Source organism: Anoplopoma fimbria, chromosome 11, assembly GCF_027596085.1.
Source record: "Anoplopoma fimbria isolate UVic2021 breed Golden Eagle Sablefish chromosome 11, Afim_UVic_2022, whole genome shotgun sequence".
NCBI classification, from domain to species: Eukaryota; Metazoa; Chordata; class Actinopteri; order Perciformes; family Anoplopomatidae; genus Anoplopoma; species Anoplopoma fimbria.
The window spans coordinates 15,856,501-15,874,210 of NC_072459.1; the positions used below are offsets into that span (position 1 = coordinate 15,856,501).

Sequence of the window (17,710 nt, forward strand, 5' to 3'; positions counted from 1 at the left end):
TCCGATTTACGCACGTGAACGCAAGCTCTCGGAAAGCACATAGTGAACACACAGAGATACAGGGAGGTAGATTAGCAACACACACACACACACACACACACACACACACACACACACACACACACACACACACACACACACACACACACACACACACACACACACACACACACACACGCTCACACAGGAGCTCTGCTGCCACCTTGCCTGAGGCTGTGCGTTTCCAATGCTGGCTCTGTTGGGACAAGGCCGCAGTGTGCCTCCCTCCCTCTCCTGGACGGGAGTGAGGCTGTAAATTCCTCAGAAAGTGTGCTGTTAAGAGCGCCTCCATTAAAACAGGGGGTTGGGTGGGTGGGGGGGGCGCTCGCCAGAGAGGAGCCGGCTCAATAAGTCATCGTTGGAGCCTGAGGCCTCGCTGGGGCCCCACGGGAGAGTCACAGACTGGATCAGAGCTAAGGCGTTCTGCTCAGCACACCTCGTTCACCTGGAGGTACAGGTGTGGAGAACGCTGCAGCATCACATTAATGGGCCAATAAGAATTATTTTACTGCCTTGTGATGAATCCGCAGGGGGCTGATTGACTCATCAATTAAAAGCTCTGTGATTACTTGCACAGCTGTTGAATTGGGAGGCTTTTTAGACTCCGTTTATAGGCCCCTGCTGCACAGGAACAAAACTCCCTTTGGACGATTGTTTTACAAGAAATAACAATCTCCTACTTCCACCTACTGAGGGTTTGGATCAGAAAATGCTGAAATATTTTTGAAGTATTACAAAACAAAACTGTTCAGGAGATGAGGCTGCAGGTCCAAGAGTTTCAAAATAAAAGTCAACAAAGATGCCATTGTTTCTGCTTATAATGTCTATGCATAAAAGTCAAAATATGACAGAATATGCCATACTGAATAGTAGACAACTCACTCCAGATTCATAACAAAGACATGAATGAAACATGACACTTTACACAGAATGCTTTGGGCTATCAGTGTATTCATACTCTGAAAGGCGATCCGCCTCTTTAGCTTCGTGTCTGAGAACCACAGACATGGTTATACCCAAATGTTTGTGTAGAATAATACACCTTAGTAATATTATTTCAACAGGTAAAAGCTTGTCTAGCTTCCATGGCTGCTCAGCTCAAGCTTTGCAACTTCACAAACCATCATCAGGTTTCAATAATTGGGAAAGAAAGTTATAAAATAATGACACAGGAGCTTTAAAACACTTCAGACATCCGTCCTCTTGTTGTCATTTGCTACTCGCCCCATCGGCCCTTAAAGTTTACGAGAGAGGCCCGGTTGTGTACACACTCTGCGGTGTCTGGATGCACGTTAACCATTCACCCTCCCCTCCACGCACGCTCCTCCCAATCAAGCCCATTATTATCCCAGGCGTGCTGCAGGGCTCCCAAAATATCTGTCACGCAGCTGTCGGCACCTCTCGGCTCAGCAGCTGGAGAGGCTCTGGGGCACTCCCTCGCTTTCTTGCCCCTGATACTGTGCACCCTCACCCTGAAGGACAGGGGGGCAAATAAACCCCTCTAACATCGCAGAGTTAACCCCCCACCGGTGTTTGTTTTCCTGTCAAAGCAAAACCCCCCTGAGTGGTCTGTGCACTTCTGAGCAATAAAATCCCAGACAAATGGTGTGCGCACGTGAGGCATGAAAATGAGCCACCAGGAATGTGGAGTTAGGAAGCTTGGTAGGCCGGACTACTTTACACAAGTCCTACTATATCTGCTCTCTGCTGCAAAGGCCCACCATGTTGACCTGATTATTTCGGCAAATGAGGTACGAAAGGCTGTGTTTAGTGATTTAAGAGCAGCTGGACATCTTGTAAAAGGCATGATGCAAGCGTTAGAAGAGACCAGGAGGATAAAGCTCCATAGTGATATTGAAACAAATAAAATCCTTTTAGATTGAGTGTTTTATCTTGAAGATTTTTCTGTGAAAAACAAGACTAAAACGGTTGTCAAGTAAAAAAAATAAAAAAGTGATTTAAGTGGACACAGGATACATGGAGAAAGCAGGACACCTCCTCATGGTGACTGTGAGGACCGGCATTTAAGGCTGGAAAGCCCCTGAATCAAAGTCAGAAAACTAAAAATTCACATTTAAACCTTTCGGCCTCCTGCCAACTTGTTACGCTCCGACCCGCTCACAGCGTCTGAGAGCGATGCTAGGAGGAGAAAGAACATATTGCACTTCCTGTTGAGATTTGGAGGGAGAGTGAAACGGATGGATATAGTACGCGCTCTGGAAAATCTCAGCTGCTCTCCTATGGTTAGGATAATGTATGACTGCAACTAATCCAGCGTTAGCCTTCAGAGCAAGAGTCCTGCTTGAGTTTGTGCCAAGGTCTGATTAGAAACAGACTGACTTCATGTCTGGGTCGTTTTCTTTTCTTTTCTTTTTTCCTCATTCCTGATTTCCTTTGTCCGTTTGCAAGCCCCTTCATAGGCCTGCTATAATTCTTATACGGTAAAGAAGAAATCCATGGTACATTCACACAAACTTAATAGCTTAGCAGCAGCAGTGGTAACACAGGCGCTTGTGACTAACAACATGATCCTTTTCTGACATGCCAAGGCCTTCTCCCTATAGGAGCGACATCATAATACCAACTCCAGGAGCATTCTTCCTGTCTTACCCCCCCCAATCCTCGGCTTGTCCCTTCTTGCCTTCGAGCGAGCAGGAAACGGCTGCACGCAAGATTTAAGATCTGAGATTACCAACACTGGGAGAAGGCTGCCACTGAAAAACTGGGCACCGACATTAAAGAGGAAAGGATCTACTCTAGACAGCTACCGCCTTGTGCACAGTTAACGTGAACAGTTTCATAGAGTAGTTTTTTTTATTTTATTATATAACTGCATGTATAGAATTGGCCAACAGGTAAAGTCTATAAAAACCTCTCCACAACCCACATTGAGATTTTCTGTGAGAAACTGACTTTTGGGAAAAGCTTTATTTTTCCTGGCAAGAGTCGAACGTAGAGCATCTGATACCGTTTAGCTTCAACGGCCTGCGTCCAGAGTTTCAACTGAAATATTCACAAAATCACACACACACACGTCTCCTCATTTGGATTTCTCCCTCTCCTCTTTGTTTTTTTCCTTCCCCTGGAGAAAGACAAAAGCAACCAAATAAAATCATTTTTTTCCATCACGTTCTCCAAAGCCCCCTCCCCCCTTAACCCCCCAAAAACCATCTCCCTCTCTCTACCAACCGGCATCCCCCCACCGACCCCTCCCACACACACACACACACACACACACACACACACACACACACACACACACCCCGCGCCACTCGTCTCCATTCCCCCTCGCTCTTCACTCGTCTCCCTGCCTCGGTGCAAAGCCAAACAAGCCAGCCATTAAGTTGAGTTAAGCGCAGGAAGCGGGCCTTCGGGGCCCAGGCGGCACTGTTTACAAGGAGCTGGTCGGGTTTCAGCGGCGCTTTGAAGTGAGCGGCACACAGGAGACTGTCTGTCACTAGGCAAAAGGCCCAGCGCCGCTCCGCTGACTCACCCGCATTCCCCCCAATCATCTGAGCAGAGAGAGAGAGAAGGGAGGAGGGTGGAGGCAGAGGAGGGTGTAAAGAGGGAAGATTTATGCCCACCCCCATCATCCACAGTATCAGTTTCCACCTCTTACCTGACTGTTTTTAATGTTTCTTTATTCAATAAAGATACAAGAGAGACAAACATCGACTTGTCCAACAGGTCATGAGATCAGCGTCAGTATTTATGCTGTAACCTAGAGAGATGCAGCCTAATAAAGTGATCATGCGTCCCTGTGAAGCTTTGTAACAATAAGAACACACACAAAGTACTGTTCTGTGTGTGCGTGCAGTTCTCAGACGCCTGACTCCAGCCCAAAGCCTTTCGCTCTGAGGCAAGAGGATCAACTTTCTCCAACACACCCATCTACTTCATGACATCACCGCAGAGAAGGTTCAGTTTCAACCATGCGTGGCTCGGGGCACTCCAACTCGGCAACAAGAAGTGAGACTACGGCAAAAACCTGAACACATGCATTCTCCAAACACAAGAGAGGCTGGGAAATGTTCACCATCATTCAACAGCACAGACTTCTTCCTCAAACAGATGACTCCTGTTGTTTTAGCCGAGCCCCTCTCTCCAACAACAGGCTAATAAAAAGGTTCTTGTTTTGTTTGGCACTCGGGAGGCGATGTTAGTGCACACGTGTGAGAAGAGCATTCTTACAGGTTGGCACCGGTCTCTCGGAAACAAAACACTTGGATGTGAAATATTTCAGAATATATATTGGAATATAACAGGGGAGTTGTGTCCGATTGTCTCGGTATGAAACACACTCCTTGTTTTTTATAGAGGGTTTCAGTCTTTTTCTAGGAAGCTAATTCCATTGAAAATAACAATAATTTATTTTACTGCCAGTCTGAGGTAACAGATGTTCAGGTGTGACACAACCCCCACCTTCCTTGAGAAAACAGCTTGGTTGTTCTTTTATCAAAGAAAGTAACACTACATTATTTATTCCTTAAAGATTACTCAACATAAGGAAGGGAAAAAGTAAAGGAATAAAATAAAACATTTGATTCATAGTTGATTATATCTGCACATTCTGCCGAATCTCAGCACATGTTTATTTTGTTAAAAAAAGGACTGAAAGTACAGTGGGCTAAAACAAAAAAAAAGCTTCTTGGATATAGTCCAACAGACTGTAATGTTCATTAATCCATACAAAAACAACGAAATTCAAAACCAGCAATTAATTAAAAAAAAGGAAAAAAAGGAGCATATCTAGATCTACAGTATGTGGCATTCTTACAGTGCAAAAAGGTAAAGTAGGTACACTGGCAGACAAGGAAAAAGTGTTTACTTTCTATAAATACAAAATATATAATTTCATGTTTTTACAAATACTATTTACAATTTCATTTAATTACACATGAAATGTTTACAGAGAGAATAAACCGCCCGTTTCTCTTTCGGACGCTCGTTCTCCTCGGTTCCCTCGGCTGCTGGATCGTCACTCAACGTGAGCTTATGGCGGCTTTAAAGGGAGATGGGTGAGGGGGGGGGGGGGGGGAGGGAGGAGGGAGGGGAGAGCATTTCAGCACATGGCATCCATAGTCATGCTTGTTATTTGTTCAGACAGTCCGGCTCAGTCCTTGTTTATCCAGCTTGCCCTTTTGTCAAACCCCTGACCCTCTGTTTGGCATGCGTGTGTGGCTATGAAAGCTGAGGTGAATACAAACGCTGTGAGAACCCTGTGGCTACTCGCTGTGCTAATTACCCTATCACATGACCGACAGGTAACAACACACAAATTAGTCCCATCAACATCTGGACGTCCCTTTATTCTACACCGTGGTCTCCCCTTGTTTGCTATTCGTCAGCCGTGTGTAAAACTTATGCCAGGATTGTAGAGTCTTCCCAGACCAGATCCAGAATCCAGAGGTGATCCCCACTATCAGCGTCATGAGGTACTTTATCATGTAGACGGTGAAGTCCGGGGTCATGCGGGGCCCCGTCTGCATGGGGCACGGGATGGCCAGGCCCCTGCAGTTGTGGCTGACCCAGCTGCGCTCCCAGTGTGGGCGGAAGGCCTGCTCGTAGAAGACGCAGGCGATGACGATGGTGGCGGGGACGGTGTAGAGCACGCTGAACACGCCGATCCGCACCATCAGCCGCTCCAGCTTCTCCGTCTTGGTGCCGTCGTGCTTCATGATGGTGCGGATCCGGAACAGCGACACGAAGCCGGCCAGCAGGAACGAGGTGCCGATGAAGAGGTAGATGAAGAGAGGGGCCAACACGAAGCCCCGCAGGGGGTCCAGGCTGCTCAGGCTGACGAAGCACACGCCGCTGAGCACGTCGCCCTCGATCTGCCCGATGGCCAGGATGCTGATGGTCTTGACGGCCGGCACCGCCCAGGCCGCCAGGTGGAAATACTGGGAGTGGGCCTCGATGGCCTCGTGACCCCACTTCATGCCTGCCGCCAGGAACCAGGTGAGGGACAGGATGACCCACCAGATGGAGCTGGCCATGCTGAAGAAGTAGAGCATCATGAAGAGGATGGTGCAGCCCTCCTTCTTGGTGCCCTGGACGATGGTTTTGTAGCGATCGGGGCTGAAGCTCTCGTTGCACACCACTTTGTCTCCCAGGAAGTAGCCGGCTATGTAGGCCACGGAGACCATAGTGTAGCAGCCGGACAGGAAGATGATGGGCCGCTCCGGATACCTGAAGCGCTGCATGTCAACCAAATAGGTGGTCACCGTGAATAAGGTGGAGGCACAACAAAGCACGGACCAGACCAGGATCCATATGCGGGAGAACTGAATCTCTTTGTCGGTGAAAAACATGTATCCGCCGCTCCTGGAGGGCTCACAGGGAGCCGCACAGTCCTTCACCTCCAGAAACTTGTAGTTCAAATAAGGGGGTACTTTGAGCACAGGGGGGCATCGGAAGGGCCTCTCGTGCATGGGGACATCGGTGAGGTCGTGGGTGCCCGGGACAGGGATGATGGGCGAGACGGTTGCGGTGGTGGAGTCGTTCTGGCCCACACAGATCTGTCCGTCCCCCAGGACCGGGAAGTTCTCGCAGCGCAGGCGGTCCGGCCACTGGAAGCCGAACTTGTTCATGAGGGCCTCGCAGCCCTGCTTGGCTCTCTCGCAGATCGACCTGCAGGGAGGGATGGCCTTCTCCAGGACCGTGCACACGGGCGCGTACATGGAGCAGAGGAAGAACTTCAACTCCGGCGAGCACTGCACCTTCACGAGGGGGTAAAACTGGTGCACCTCGAGTCCAGCGTCCTCCTGGTTGTAGTGGCCCACTAAATTGGGCATGATGGTTTGGTTGTAGGCTATGTCCGTGCACAGGGGGATTGAGATCGGCTGACAAAATCCGTGCTCCGGGACGACTATTCCGTTGTCCCCTTGATACTGGGCTGATAGAAGCAGAGGCAGCAGGAGGGCGACGGACCAGGTCTTGCAAGAAATCATCTTCCAAAGTTTAAGAGTGCAACTTGAGCCCGATATATTACTTGCTGTAGACTTGTTTAGTGTGTATCATCAGTTCTGCAAGTTATTCTTAATAGAGAGTAACTTACTGAAGTGAGAAACCGGAGGTGAAGACCCGTACGCTGCTCCCTGGTCTCCGCGGAGAACTGCTGGCTGACTTTTTTTCTCCTCCACAACTTCGAGTCCTTCCAACACATCAAGGCAGCGACAATAAGACACATAGCTTCCGGTAATAGCTTTCAAAATAAAATCCTAAAAGACGAATTTGACACGTTTGTAGAATTTTATGACACGATAATAGCATAGCACGAATATTGTATATATATATAATTTGTTTCTTCATCTAGAGTCTGAGCAGTAGTATACGGGTTTTTTGAAGGCAACCAAAACTGAAACTTATGTATGTAAGTTACTACTACTAATAATAATACTAATTATAAATATAGTAACAATAAAAAATATAATAATAATATTAGTAATAATAATAATAATTATTATTATTATTAGAATTATTATTGTTAGAATAACAATAATAAAACTTATTATTATAGTGTGTTCATTTTATATCAATTTCATTCATCAAACCAGTACATCTTTTATTTTTTACAGGACAAATTATATACAGTCTCATAATCATATTTATAAGTGGACAGCATCGATATTATGAAGTTATTTTTAAAGCAAATATCGTATTAAGTTTTAAGCACAACACATTAGCAGAGCGCTTTCTTTTATTTTGAAGGTAATGTAAGTCATATTTTTGGTAACATTTTCAATCTTTGCTCCACAGCTGGATTGCGTGGCCCAATCACATACACAGTCTATGGGCCCAAATAGACTTCCAATGTCCCTCATGTAGAAGGTAGACTTCCCCACCTAGTGTACTTCAATGTCCATGTCATGTTCAAATTCCATTTCTAAATTTGACAATCAAGTAATCAATTATTCGTAAGTATGTAGTAGCTTGGTACTAGTGCTTTGTAAAAATGTATTTAGTGAAATTTTTTTTTTTTTCAAATGAATCTACTTCAGATATAACTGAAGTGTAAAAAAACTACAAAGAACTGAACTGAACAAAGGTATGTAACGTTAAATACTGCAAATAACTATATATCATATATATAACATATGTATGATTTATTCTACAAATTACGAAGTACCAAATAATTATATATATATATATATATATATATATATATATATATATATATATATATATATATATATATATATATATAAACAGTATCAGTCAAAAGTTTGGAACCACCTTCTCATTCAACTACTTTGAAGAATCTAAAATATAAAACATATTCTGGTTTGTTGAGCATTTGTTTGTTTACCACATGATTCCATATGTGTTCCTTCATAGTTTGGATGTCTTCAATATTAATCTACAATGTAGAAAAAAATATGTATGCAGAAGACCACCTGTGCCGTAACGCTACTACACATAGGGGGGGGGGGGGGGGGTGACGACACCCCTCGTTGCTATGCTCTCGGATCTCCTGCTTGACGTTAATTGGCCGAAAAATAGAATTCGTCAGGCTCAGCCAATGCGGGCTCAGGTCGCGAGGGCAACGTCGATCAACGGGCTCGAGCTGAGGGGCGCACGAGAGCATTTGAGGATAATGTACCGAGTGTAAAGAAAAACTGTTAAACTCCGAAAGTTGACGTTGCTTAACGTAGTCAGGTGGGTTAATCCTGTATTCTGCTCAGCTAACTCGGTGAGTTTAGACAAAGTTAACCAAATATAACTAGTTTTGACTAGTTTTAGTCCGAATTAGCAACGGGGGTCGACAGCCTGCTAGCTTAATCTGTTAGCTAGCTAGTGCTAGCTGTTAGGTTGATTTAATGGCGAAGTTGATTTTCTTTCTATGAGAAGCAGTTAGCTAATGCTTTATATGTTGAACAAAACGTTGCCACAGATGGTTATAACCGATTCTAACTGAGTTTCTTGTGTTTTTCCGGACCAGTGACGTTAATGGAGTAAAGAATCCACCCAAGTTCAGAATGGCCTTTGACGGACATCAGAGCGCGTTTGCGAATTCACTCTTTCCAACATACCAACGCCAGGTAAGATGTCAATTTAGAGTCATAGATAGGTGGTTTTTTTTTTTTGTCATGGCATATTTGAAATAGCCATACACATGTGTTAGGGGTTTATTATAGGGTAATACATGTTGGACGTCTATTAAATCAGCATTAGGCCCTTGATCCCTTAACTTTTCGTTTAAAATATTTATCTGAGTTCACAGCAGAAACACAAAGTATGTTCATACATTGTTCATGATTATTGTCTCTGAAGCAGAACGAACAATAATCTTCATAATCGATTATTTTCTCAATTAATCGCCCTTAAAATACCGGATATACAGTGAGAATTTCCAAACTCCCAGAGTGATGTCTTAAAAGTTGCTGTTTTGTCAATCAATCCCCACCTCAAATATTCACTTTTAATCCTTATCAATTGAGTTGATTGCTTATTAATTTCAGCTTTAATTGTCTCGTTTTTGTTTGTTCATTAAGCCTCAGGAATATTGTTAAGCATTTAAAACCTTCTATGACACCTACAATTAGTCTTGGAATTTCTATTAAGCTGCTTTGTGTGAGGAGGAGAAATACCTTAGTAATGTTTTTTTTGTTTTTTTCAAGTGAACTTCAGATTGATTAACCATCGCTTCTCTCTCTTTATTCAGGCCAGTGTGAATGTAGGCAGTGGAAACAATGGCAGCGTGGCATTGCCCTTCGTTGCCGTCCCCAGTGTCTCACTACAGGAGCAGAACACACCATCCTACCTGCCCTGGTCTCACAATGCTCATGATGATCCCTATGGCCTTATCAACTGTGCCCAGAACAACATTAAAATCAGGTATTCAGTTTGAACTAGGTTTGGGTTAAATGATTATTCATCTCTGCACTATCCCTTAGTAGTATTAATCAATCACACTGCTATTCTAAATAGGGTTGGGGTTTTATTCTGTTATTCAGATGTAGTTAAATGTACTGGGCTGGTCCAAATGTGATTAATGAAGAAAAACACATCATCAGCCATACTGTTAAATGATAACAATCAAAGAAAAAAGAAGAGATGGAGTGCAATTCTAGGGACATGTTTTGATTTCTTGCAGGAAACCCACTGATAGTACTGACTGTGAAGGGGAGACTGATCTACAGGGTCTAGTGTCAAATATTTTGGATGAAGCAGATTCACAGGACAGCTACTACAGTGAAGGGTAAGTCATGGTGTAAGGTTTTCACATCGTAGGGTTGGGTGTGTATATATATTTTACAGTATATTGGATGATTTATGGCCGCTGATCAGCCAAAAATAAATAAATTCTTCTAATCTTTTAGTTACAAAATATATATACATATATATTTCATATATGCTGTAGTAGTTTTATAAACTCTGTCATTAAAGAAAGTCCTTTATACTATTTTAGGAGCCTACCTACATGCAATCCCGTCTGGTCTCCAAAGACACTGAGAGAAGAACTGCTACAGTATTTTCATTCAGAGGCTAAAACGCGACATCCCCCGACCTTTCCCCCAAACTATGTATCCCGTGAGACTTTAAGTAAAGCACAGGGACAGTCAGCAGACAGAGATGTCAAAGAGTTTTATCAACAGTCCAATGGCATTTCTACCAATCAACAATGGCTTTTAAATTTGCCCAATGGAGACCAGGACAGCTACACCCTCCGTCCTCAGAAACTGCCACCAGGTCTATCAATGCCCAACACAGGAAACACCTGTTTCTCACAGGTACCGCGATGCAAGTACGACAGCGTGCCAACTGAGAAAGACAGACGGGATAGTCAGCCCATTAATAATTTACCTGACCTCAGTAATGTCTTAAGACCTCAAAGCGAAATGAACAGCCCATGCTTTCATCCCTACTATGAAGACCAGTACATCCAAAGAGTTAGCAACGAGCAGTATGGGCCACAAGACATTAACCAACTGGTCAGCAGCTTTCACTCGTTCATGGCCGGTGAGCACGATGGCTTGTGTGGCGCAGACTTTCCAAACATCCACAGGCAGTCAGTGGGGATGCAGCATGAAGACAGCATGGTTGAACAATGGAAAAACACCAGTCCTGCCATGCCAACACAAAGCCCTCCTGCAATGCAGACCCAGAAACAGCTGGTGGGAGAATTTGGGACGGCGCAGATGGAAAGAAACGGAGAAATGAGGAGACAAACGTTTAACCGTGAGGCCTTTCAAGATCTATCTGGTTTCAGCCCACAAAACACAGAGTACTTCCAGCCGCCCAAGCCGTTTTCTACATCTCTAAACCTCCCAAAGCAGTACCAGAGCAACATGACCATGCACAGAGAGAACACGTCACTGCCCATTAACATGAGCATGAACCAGTATCCAAAGCATCACTTCCAGCAGGGCCTGATACAGAGCAAGCTCAGGCCTCAGTTGCAGAGGGAAAAGAGGAGGATGCATATGTCCGGCTTTCTAGGAGAAGGCTTCTCCCCAAGACCCCTGAGCAACGCTAACATGAGAGGGGGAGACAAGAACCAGGCCCTCTCTCAACACCCCAACTTTGACCACCTGGGGAGCATGCAGTCTCACGGCTTTGATGGAGAAAACAGCATGGTCAGTGCAGGGAATACACAGCAGCTCATGCCGTTCATGTATGCGGTCAATGACCCCAGGAGGTTCCCCAACGTCCCCATCAGCTCCCCTAACTTCAGCTCTAGAGCCACACTGCCCTACGGGAGCTGCGTGCCCGGCATGGACATGGGTGACGTAATGTCAGCCAATGAGTCTGCAGTTTTTAACTCCTATGTCAGTGACATGTTGACCTGCAGAGGAGAGACCACTTATCATGGCATGGCCTCGGCCGGGACAACTTCAATGGTGATGAATCAAGGAGGACCTCTGATCCAGCTTTACTTCTACCTGGACGAGTGTTATGAGCAGTGGAGGTGCTTGGAGAGGGAGAGGAAGAGGGTATGCTTTCAAAATCCAATTTTTTTGCCAACAATGCAAACATATATCAGAACATTTATTTTCAGATGAGCTGCAAAGCTATCACCTATTAATCATATATATTAAACATATATAGATAGTTAGCTTATTAGTTATTAGGTTACCTATTGAATTTATAAAATAAAGTATTTTTTTAGAAGGTGTTGCTGTTGAGCAAGTGTAAGTTTGTTGTTCTCAATTATTATTCTTTTTTTTATTATTCTTTTAGACAGAGGTCATCCTAACCAAGACATTTCTCGGGAGAAGGACTGCATCCGTGGCCAACACTAACCTGCCCAAAACTCCACCAAATCCCACCAGAGTGGACCACCTCATCATCAATCAGATGAGAGAACAAGCAAGGGTGAGACCCCACAATACATTGCTTCCATACTGCCATCTACAGGCGTCGTTATGATCCGAAGGTGATATTTGCATCCTTATTTGGCACCACCGCAGCTTTTATCAAGACAAAACTACTTTTCTTTAATGGAGTCTCCTAGATGGTGCGTTTATTTATTCGTTGTGTGGACCCTGAATAAAAAACATACTTACATACATAGTACAACAAAGAACACAAAAATGCAACTAGTTAATCTTCCGTAATGTGTCTGAAGTTATGTTTTATGTGATGGCTTATTAATAAGCAATGTGTCCTTGCACGGATAAGATCTCACAGATTTCTAAGACTGAGGTAGGTATACAAGCGTTGATTATGTTGGTGCGTTGCAGGTGGCGAGCCTTCTGGACAGAATGGAGTGTCTGTGCAACACTCCCCTCCATACCAACATCCACACGGCACTGAACAGGCATCATATGGCGATCAGCATCACCCAGTCGAGGCGCAAGGAGGAGCTTGCCAGTATGTCCAAACACCAGCGGCAGAGAGCTCATTTCCCAGAGGACCGAGGTGAGTCACACTATAATGGCAGACATACGTTCTCTCTCTCTCTCTCTCTCTGCTACGCTGCCGGTTCTAACTGGCTTCTGTTTCATAGACACCCTGCTGTTGGTCATTGCGCTGAAGGACCTCGCTGCCACCACGAGGAAGATGCGCACGGCCCTGTGGAGTGCTCTCCAGATGACGCTACCGACCCCTGCTAAGAGGCAGGACCCCCACGTTAACAGGGAGGCCCTAAACAGAGAGAAGGGCTCCTCTCCATTTGAAGGATACTCTTTTAACGTTACCATTTAGCGGGCTATAAGCATTAGCTAAAGGGCTTGAATTAATTAGAACTACTCCAGAGCGCCCTGATTATAAATTTCCCATCAGCAGCGGGGTGATATAAAAAGTACTAATGTTACCTGCAAGTGTATAGTGACATTTTACCTGCAACACAGCGATCACTGCAGAATATGAGATGAGCAATTTGAAGCTTGATGACGGCTGGAGGAGCATCAGTGGGCTAACTTTTGTTGTGCGGGAATTGCATGAAATGTAATTCATCCTGCTGCATCTTAACTTAATTTCATTTAATTAGTGTCAGTTTCAAATTAGCGTGAATGTGCTCCATCACCGTTGTATTTAAAGGCACTATTTATGAGGAAGATTTCAGTGAATTCTTCTGTTTTACTTATTTATTGGAATGTAAATGGAACCTCCGTTCTGGGTATTCCCAAGCAAAGATTGAATCATAAGGGCAGTAGTTTAAAACAAACATGCTTAATATTAAAAATGTTATCTAAAAATGTTCCAATTCATTTCTGCAGCTTCAGTTTTCCTTATGTAATCTAAACATGCTGTAATCAGAAAAAGAACGTATTTATCTGCAATTTGGTGAAGTTTGAACCGTGGCAAAGATACTCAGACTTCAGAAAGAAGTGTTCAGTGTTTTAAATTTAAATGTATTAATCACAATTTCCATTAGAAATATATAAACATTCCCATCAGTGAAATGTTACATAGCTAAGTTAAAAAAAGAATTCTCTGTATGCTGTTAAGACTTTGAAGATTAGCTCTCTATCAGTAGGTTTAATATGAACATGCTAAATTATAAAATGTTTTTTCCAATGTTCAAATTAATTTCTGAAACTTGTTTTTTCTTGTTTTATCTGCCATTTGGTAAAAAAAAAAAAAAAATATATATAGTAACTGTAAGAAAATATACTGAAACTTTTAAGAGTTCAGCGTTTTAAATTGAAATGTATTAATCACACTTTCCATCATTTTCCGACAGTCTTATCAAATATTATTCTCATCAGTGTGACGGTTTGTCAGCTCAGGACTAAAGCTTGTATCTATTAAAAAGCTGCGTCAAGCAACGATTCTCTGGTCTGTAGACTTATTCCATGACTATGCTTTGTTTCATTTTAATGTTCGCCTGTTCTGTAAAAGGAAAATTTTAAAATAAAACAATTAAATTGCTGTAAACGTTTTTTTTTTTTTTATTTATTCAAAAGATGATGACCCTCGTTATAAACATTCAAATCGTGGTACATGACATATTTGAGGTATAATTTAGCAACCGCTCCTTTGTTTTTATTCTCAGAAATAATGCATAGACTGTAAAAACTAAAACCCAAAGCATCAAAATGATGAACTCGCCTTTACTTGAGCAGAAATGAAAGGCATATTGGCACGGAGGATAAAAGCAGAAACTCTTTACAAGCATTCCTCTGCTTTAAACTGTGATCAATCCAATTTTGTGGTGCATACTTTGATCATTCAAGGAGAAACTGTGTCAAAGCTCAGCCAAAGCATTCTTCACACGACATAAGACTGACTAACAATCGACATGATATAAAGACTGGCAGCTTTTTTTCCAAGACATTTTTTTTTTTCTGTATCCGCTTATACAAATGTCAAAGAACCTGCACAATTTACAGCATTGTTCTTATTAAGAGAGAGTAATCAACACAGAGGGTCTGATGAAAACATGTTCGCATACTGAATTTGCCAATGAGGTTCAGCCAAAAAGAAGCATTCATCTTTGTCTCATAACAAAACCCTTTCCACGCTCAAAGTGTCCTTTCTTTTGTTTTATCTTTTGCGTTCACCCTTCTGTGTGCGCTTCTTCTCCTTGTCTTTTCGGTCTTGTTTGGACAGTTTGTCCTTCTCCCGCTGCATCTTGTCCCCTTCCTTCTTCTTCTGAGCGTCGTCACGAGCCTGGTCCCGCTTTTGTCTTTGCCTGGTTAGCACCTCTTCCACGTTTGTGTTCTTGAACAGAGCTGACACTTTCAGTGAAGGAGGAGGAGGAGGAGGAGTTGGATGAAAGCCAAAAGCACTCTGCCAATGTATCATTACTACATATTACCACTATGGTATGGAGGTGTAAATGATAGGAGCAGTGCATCAGTGGAAGGCAGGGTCATGCAACTATTGCATAAGCCATTTATATTAGAGTTAGTGACTCGGAATTCCATGTGATTATATATGAACAGCTTTAAAAAGGATACACTTTTCATTCCCAGTGAAGTTACTCGCACTTGTTGCCTCCTCTTCTTCAGCTTCAGTGCTTTTGTCAAGGAAAGAACTGACATCTTAAAGATTAATGACCAAAATGTGACTGAAGGGAAATGATGAGATGAGATGTAAAGTGTGGACAGAGATAAAACTCTCTGCATGGTCAAAGAAACATTTGTTATTGAAGTGAAACATTACAGTTGGTAAGATAAAGGATATTCCTCGTCGTCTGTCACATTGGCGTACTGAGCGAGGACCGCTTCTTTCCTCTTCTTCGACTCCTCGGACACCTCCATGTGTTTCTTCGTGATCTGAGCTTGTTTTTCTATCATGCTGGCGATGGCCTGGACCTCAGCTACAAGGAAAAAAACAACAACAAAAACACAAACTGTAAATAAACCACAAGAATGTGTAGCTTTACTTGCAATAAAAAATAAATAGATACCTGCCTTTCACTGTCAATATGAAGGCACATGAACAGAAGGAGCCAGTAGGGCCGCCATCTGAGCCTGAGCCTGCAGACAGTGTATACCTCCTTATGGTTATGTACACAGTAAACAACCTCTTTCCAGTATTAAGGCTGACAAAACAAACTTAGTGGAAAGTACTTTTCGGCATAGACCCGTCATGAGATCACAAAAAAAAAAAAACTTTTCTGCAGTCTCAGGAAGTGGTTTTTTTATTCTTTTTTTAGGCCATGTTAATCTCTCTGTGAGACAAACGGGTCTTTGTGCACTCTGCTCCAAACTCAAAGCAAATGATTTTAAATTACAGAGCTAATCCCTCTGTATGTTTATCTGCTATTGACGAAACCACTCGGTAGCCAGCTGTCTTTGCTCTGGTAAGTCAAGATTTAAGTGGGTTGACGAGCCTCCTGGCTTTATTATGTACTTTTTTTTTTTTAGAAATGCTTGTATGAATTCTTATATAACTCTATCTAACTCTCTGTGCAAGTTTGCACCACGTTGTTGCCATATCATGTTATGTTGATCTCATTTTCAGTCATTTATGGTTCAACTATTCTGTATGGGGATGTTCTGCAAGCTTTGTCAAGGTGCCGCCAACCTTGATAACTGCAAAAGGTAAAGGAAAATCCTAAATCTCAATGAGATTGGGGAATGTGGATAAATCAAAGTTAGATAAATACCATCTTCAGCATCTCGTTTGTTCCCTGATCTGTTGCGCCAATCTGTCCACTGCTTGATGATCTGCTTGCAGACATCTTCCACGTTGTCCTCATCCTGCAGGCAAAAGACAAATACCAGTTAAGTAGTAACAGTGGAGGCGGTATTTAGCAGGGCTGCCACATTGCACAAGGATATGAAGAAAAAAAAAAAAAAAAAAAAGAGGAGAGAAACAGCTGATAACCCCTTGGTGGAGCTGACAGCAAGTCAATGCTCACAACACACACGTGTACAAATAAGGTTAGATACGTTATTAGATAATATACAGTATAACTACACAGGTGTGCAAATGTTAACCAAAAAAAATAAGCCGCAATTTTTCCCAAACATGTTAAGGACCCGTATTATGTGTAGAGTCGTGTGTTGCTCAGTTGGGTTTCACATGGCAGGAGAGAACAGCTCACATCACTGCCTGAGGTGACACTGTCGCGTCTACCGTCGATAGACTTGGTTCTATAAAAAGACAGCTGACATCAGCGCCTGTTTCTTGGCACCGCCCGGCAGACAAGACGGACAGCAGCAAATGAGAGAAGCACAGCCGTCGGTGGCTGAGAAGCGGGACATGCCGCTTTGTAATACTCACCAGAAATGCGGATAAAATCCCTTGAAGCGCATCTTCTTTCTCCTCGTCGCTCTCCTCTTCTCGTAAGACCCCTAAAATGTACGCCCCGTACACCTCACGGTCCACTTCTAGCGAGTCTAGCCGATCATTTAACCAGCTTTCAAACTCCCCGGCGATTGACACGGGCGCAGCCATCTTGGCCCTCTGGGGTCCTTCGGCGGTGCACGGCTGTCCTTTCTCATTGCCTGTCGGAAATTGCAGTTGTTTGCGATTTCAGCTGTTTTCCGTCAAACGACAATGTAAACACCTCGGTAAAATAATAATACTATAAAGTCATTTTGTTTATACTATGAAATACAAATGTGGCAGTTTATGTATTGAGTATTTTAACAAAGTACTGGTAGCTGTCAAGTGCCAACAAAAAAAAAATCTCGAAGGAGAGCCACAGACAGAAAACTATATAAGTCACGCATTTCAGTTAGTTAACTAAAACATGCTCCTTTACTTTGTTGTCTTGTTTCTTTTGATGGCTTTTTCTGAAACATTACTTTCTACAACCATTGAATCA

At 43.2% G+C, this 17,710-nt stretch overlaps 3 protein-coding genes across 3 annotated transcripts; 1 reads left to right on the forward strand and 2 right to left on the reverse strand.

Moving 5' to 3' along the window:
* Positions 1-5,081: 5,081 nt before the first annotated feature.
* On the reverse strand, positions 5,082-7,132 carry fzd2 (frizzled class receptor 2). The gene has a single exon (XM_054607116.1). It carries the CDS (start codon positions 6,987-6,989, stop codon positions 5,352-5,354), a length of 1,638 nt encoding a protein of 545 aa, XP_054463091.1. The 5' UTR covers positions 6,990-7,132; the 3' UTR covers positions 5,082-5,351.
* A 1,456-nt stretch (positions 7,133-8,588) lies between these two features.
* Positions 8,589-13,784, forward strand: moto (minamoto). Its single transcript, XM_054608044.1, has 8 exons — positions 8,589-8,697; positions 8,981-9,080; positions 9,704-9,876; positions 10,136-10,240; positions 10,451-11,975; positions 12,223-12,357; positions 12,726-12,903; positions 12,992-13,784. The coding sequence occupies exons 2-8, from the start codon at positions 9,018-9,020 to the stop codon at positions 13,186-13,188; spliced, it is 2,376 nt and encodes a 791-aa protein (XP_054464019.1). The 5' UTR covers positions 8,589-8,697; positions 8,981-9,017; the 3' UTR covers positions 13,189-13,784.
* A 1,129-nt stretch (positions 13,785-14,913) lies between these two features.
* ccdc43 (coiled-coil domain containing 43) lies at positions 14,914-17,381 on the reverse strand. The gene is made up of 5 exons (XM_054607963.1): positions 17,164-17,381; positions 16,544-16,637; positions 15,616-15,751; positions 15,390-15,445; positions 14,914-15,161 (listed from the first exon to the last, which is right to left on the reverse strand). Exons 1-5 carry the CDS (start codon positions 17,335-17,337, stop codon positions 14,974-14,976), a joined length of 648 nt encoding a protein of 215 aa, XP_054463938.1. The 5' UTR covers positions 17,338-17,381; the 3' UTR covers positions 14,914-14,973.
* Positions 17,382-17,710: the final 329 nt, after the last annotated feature.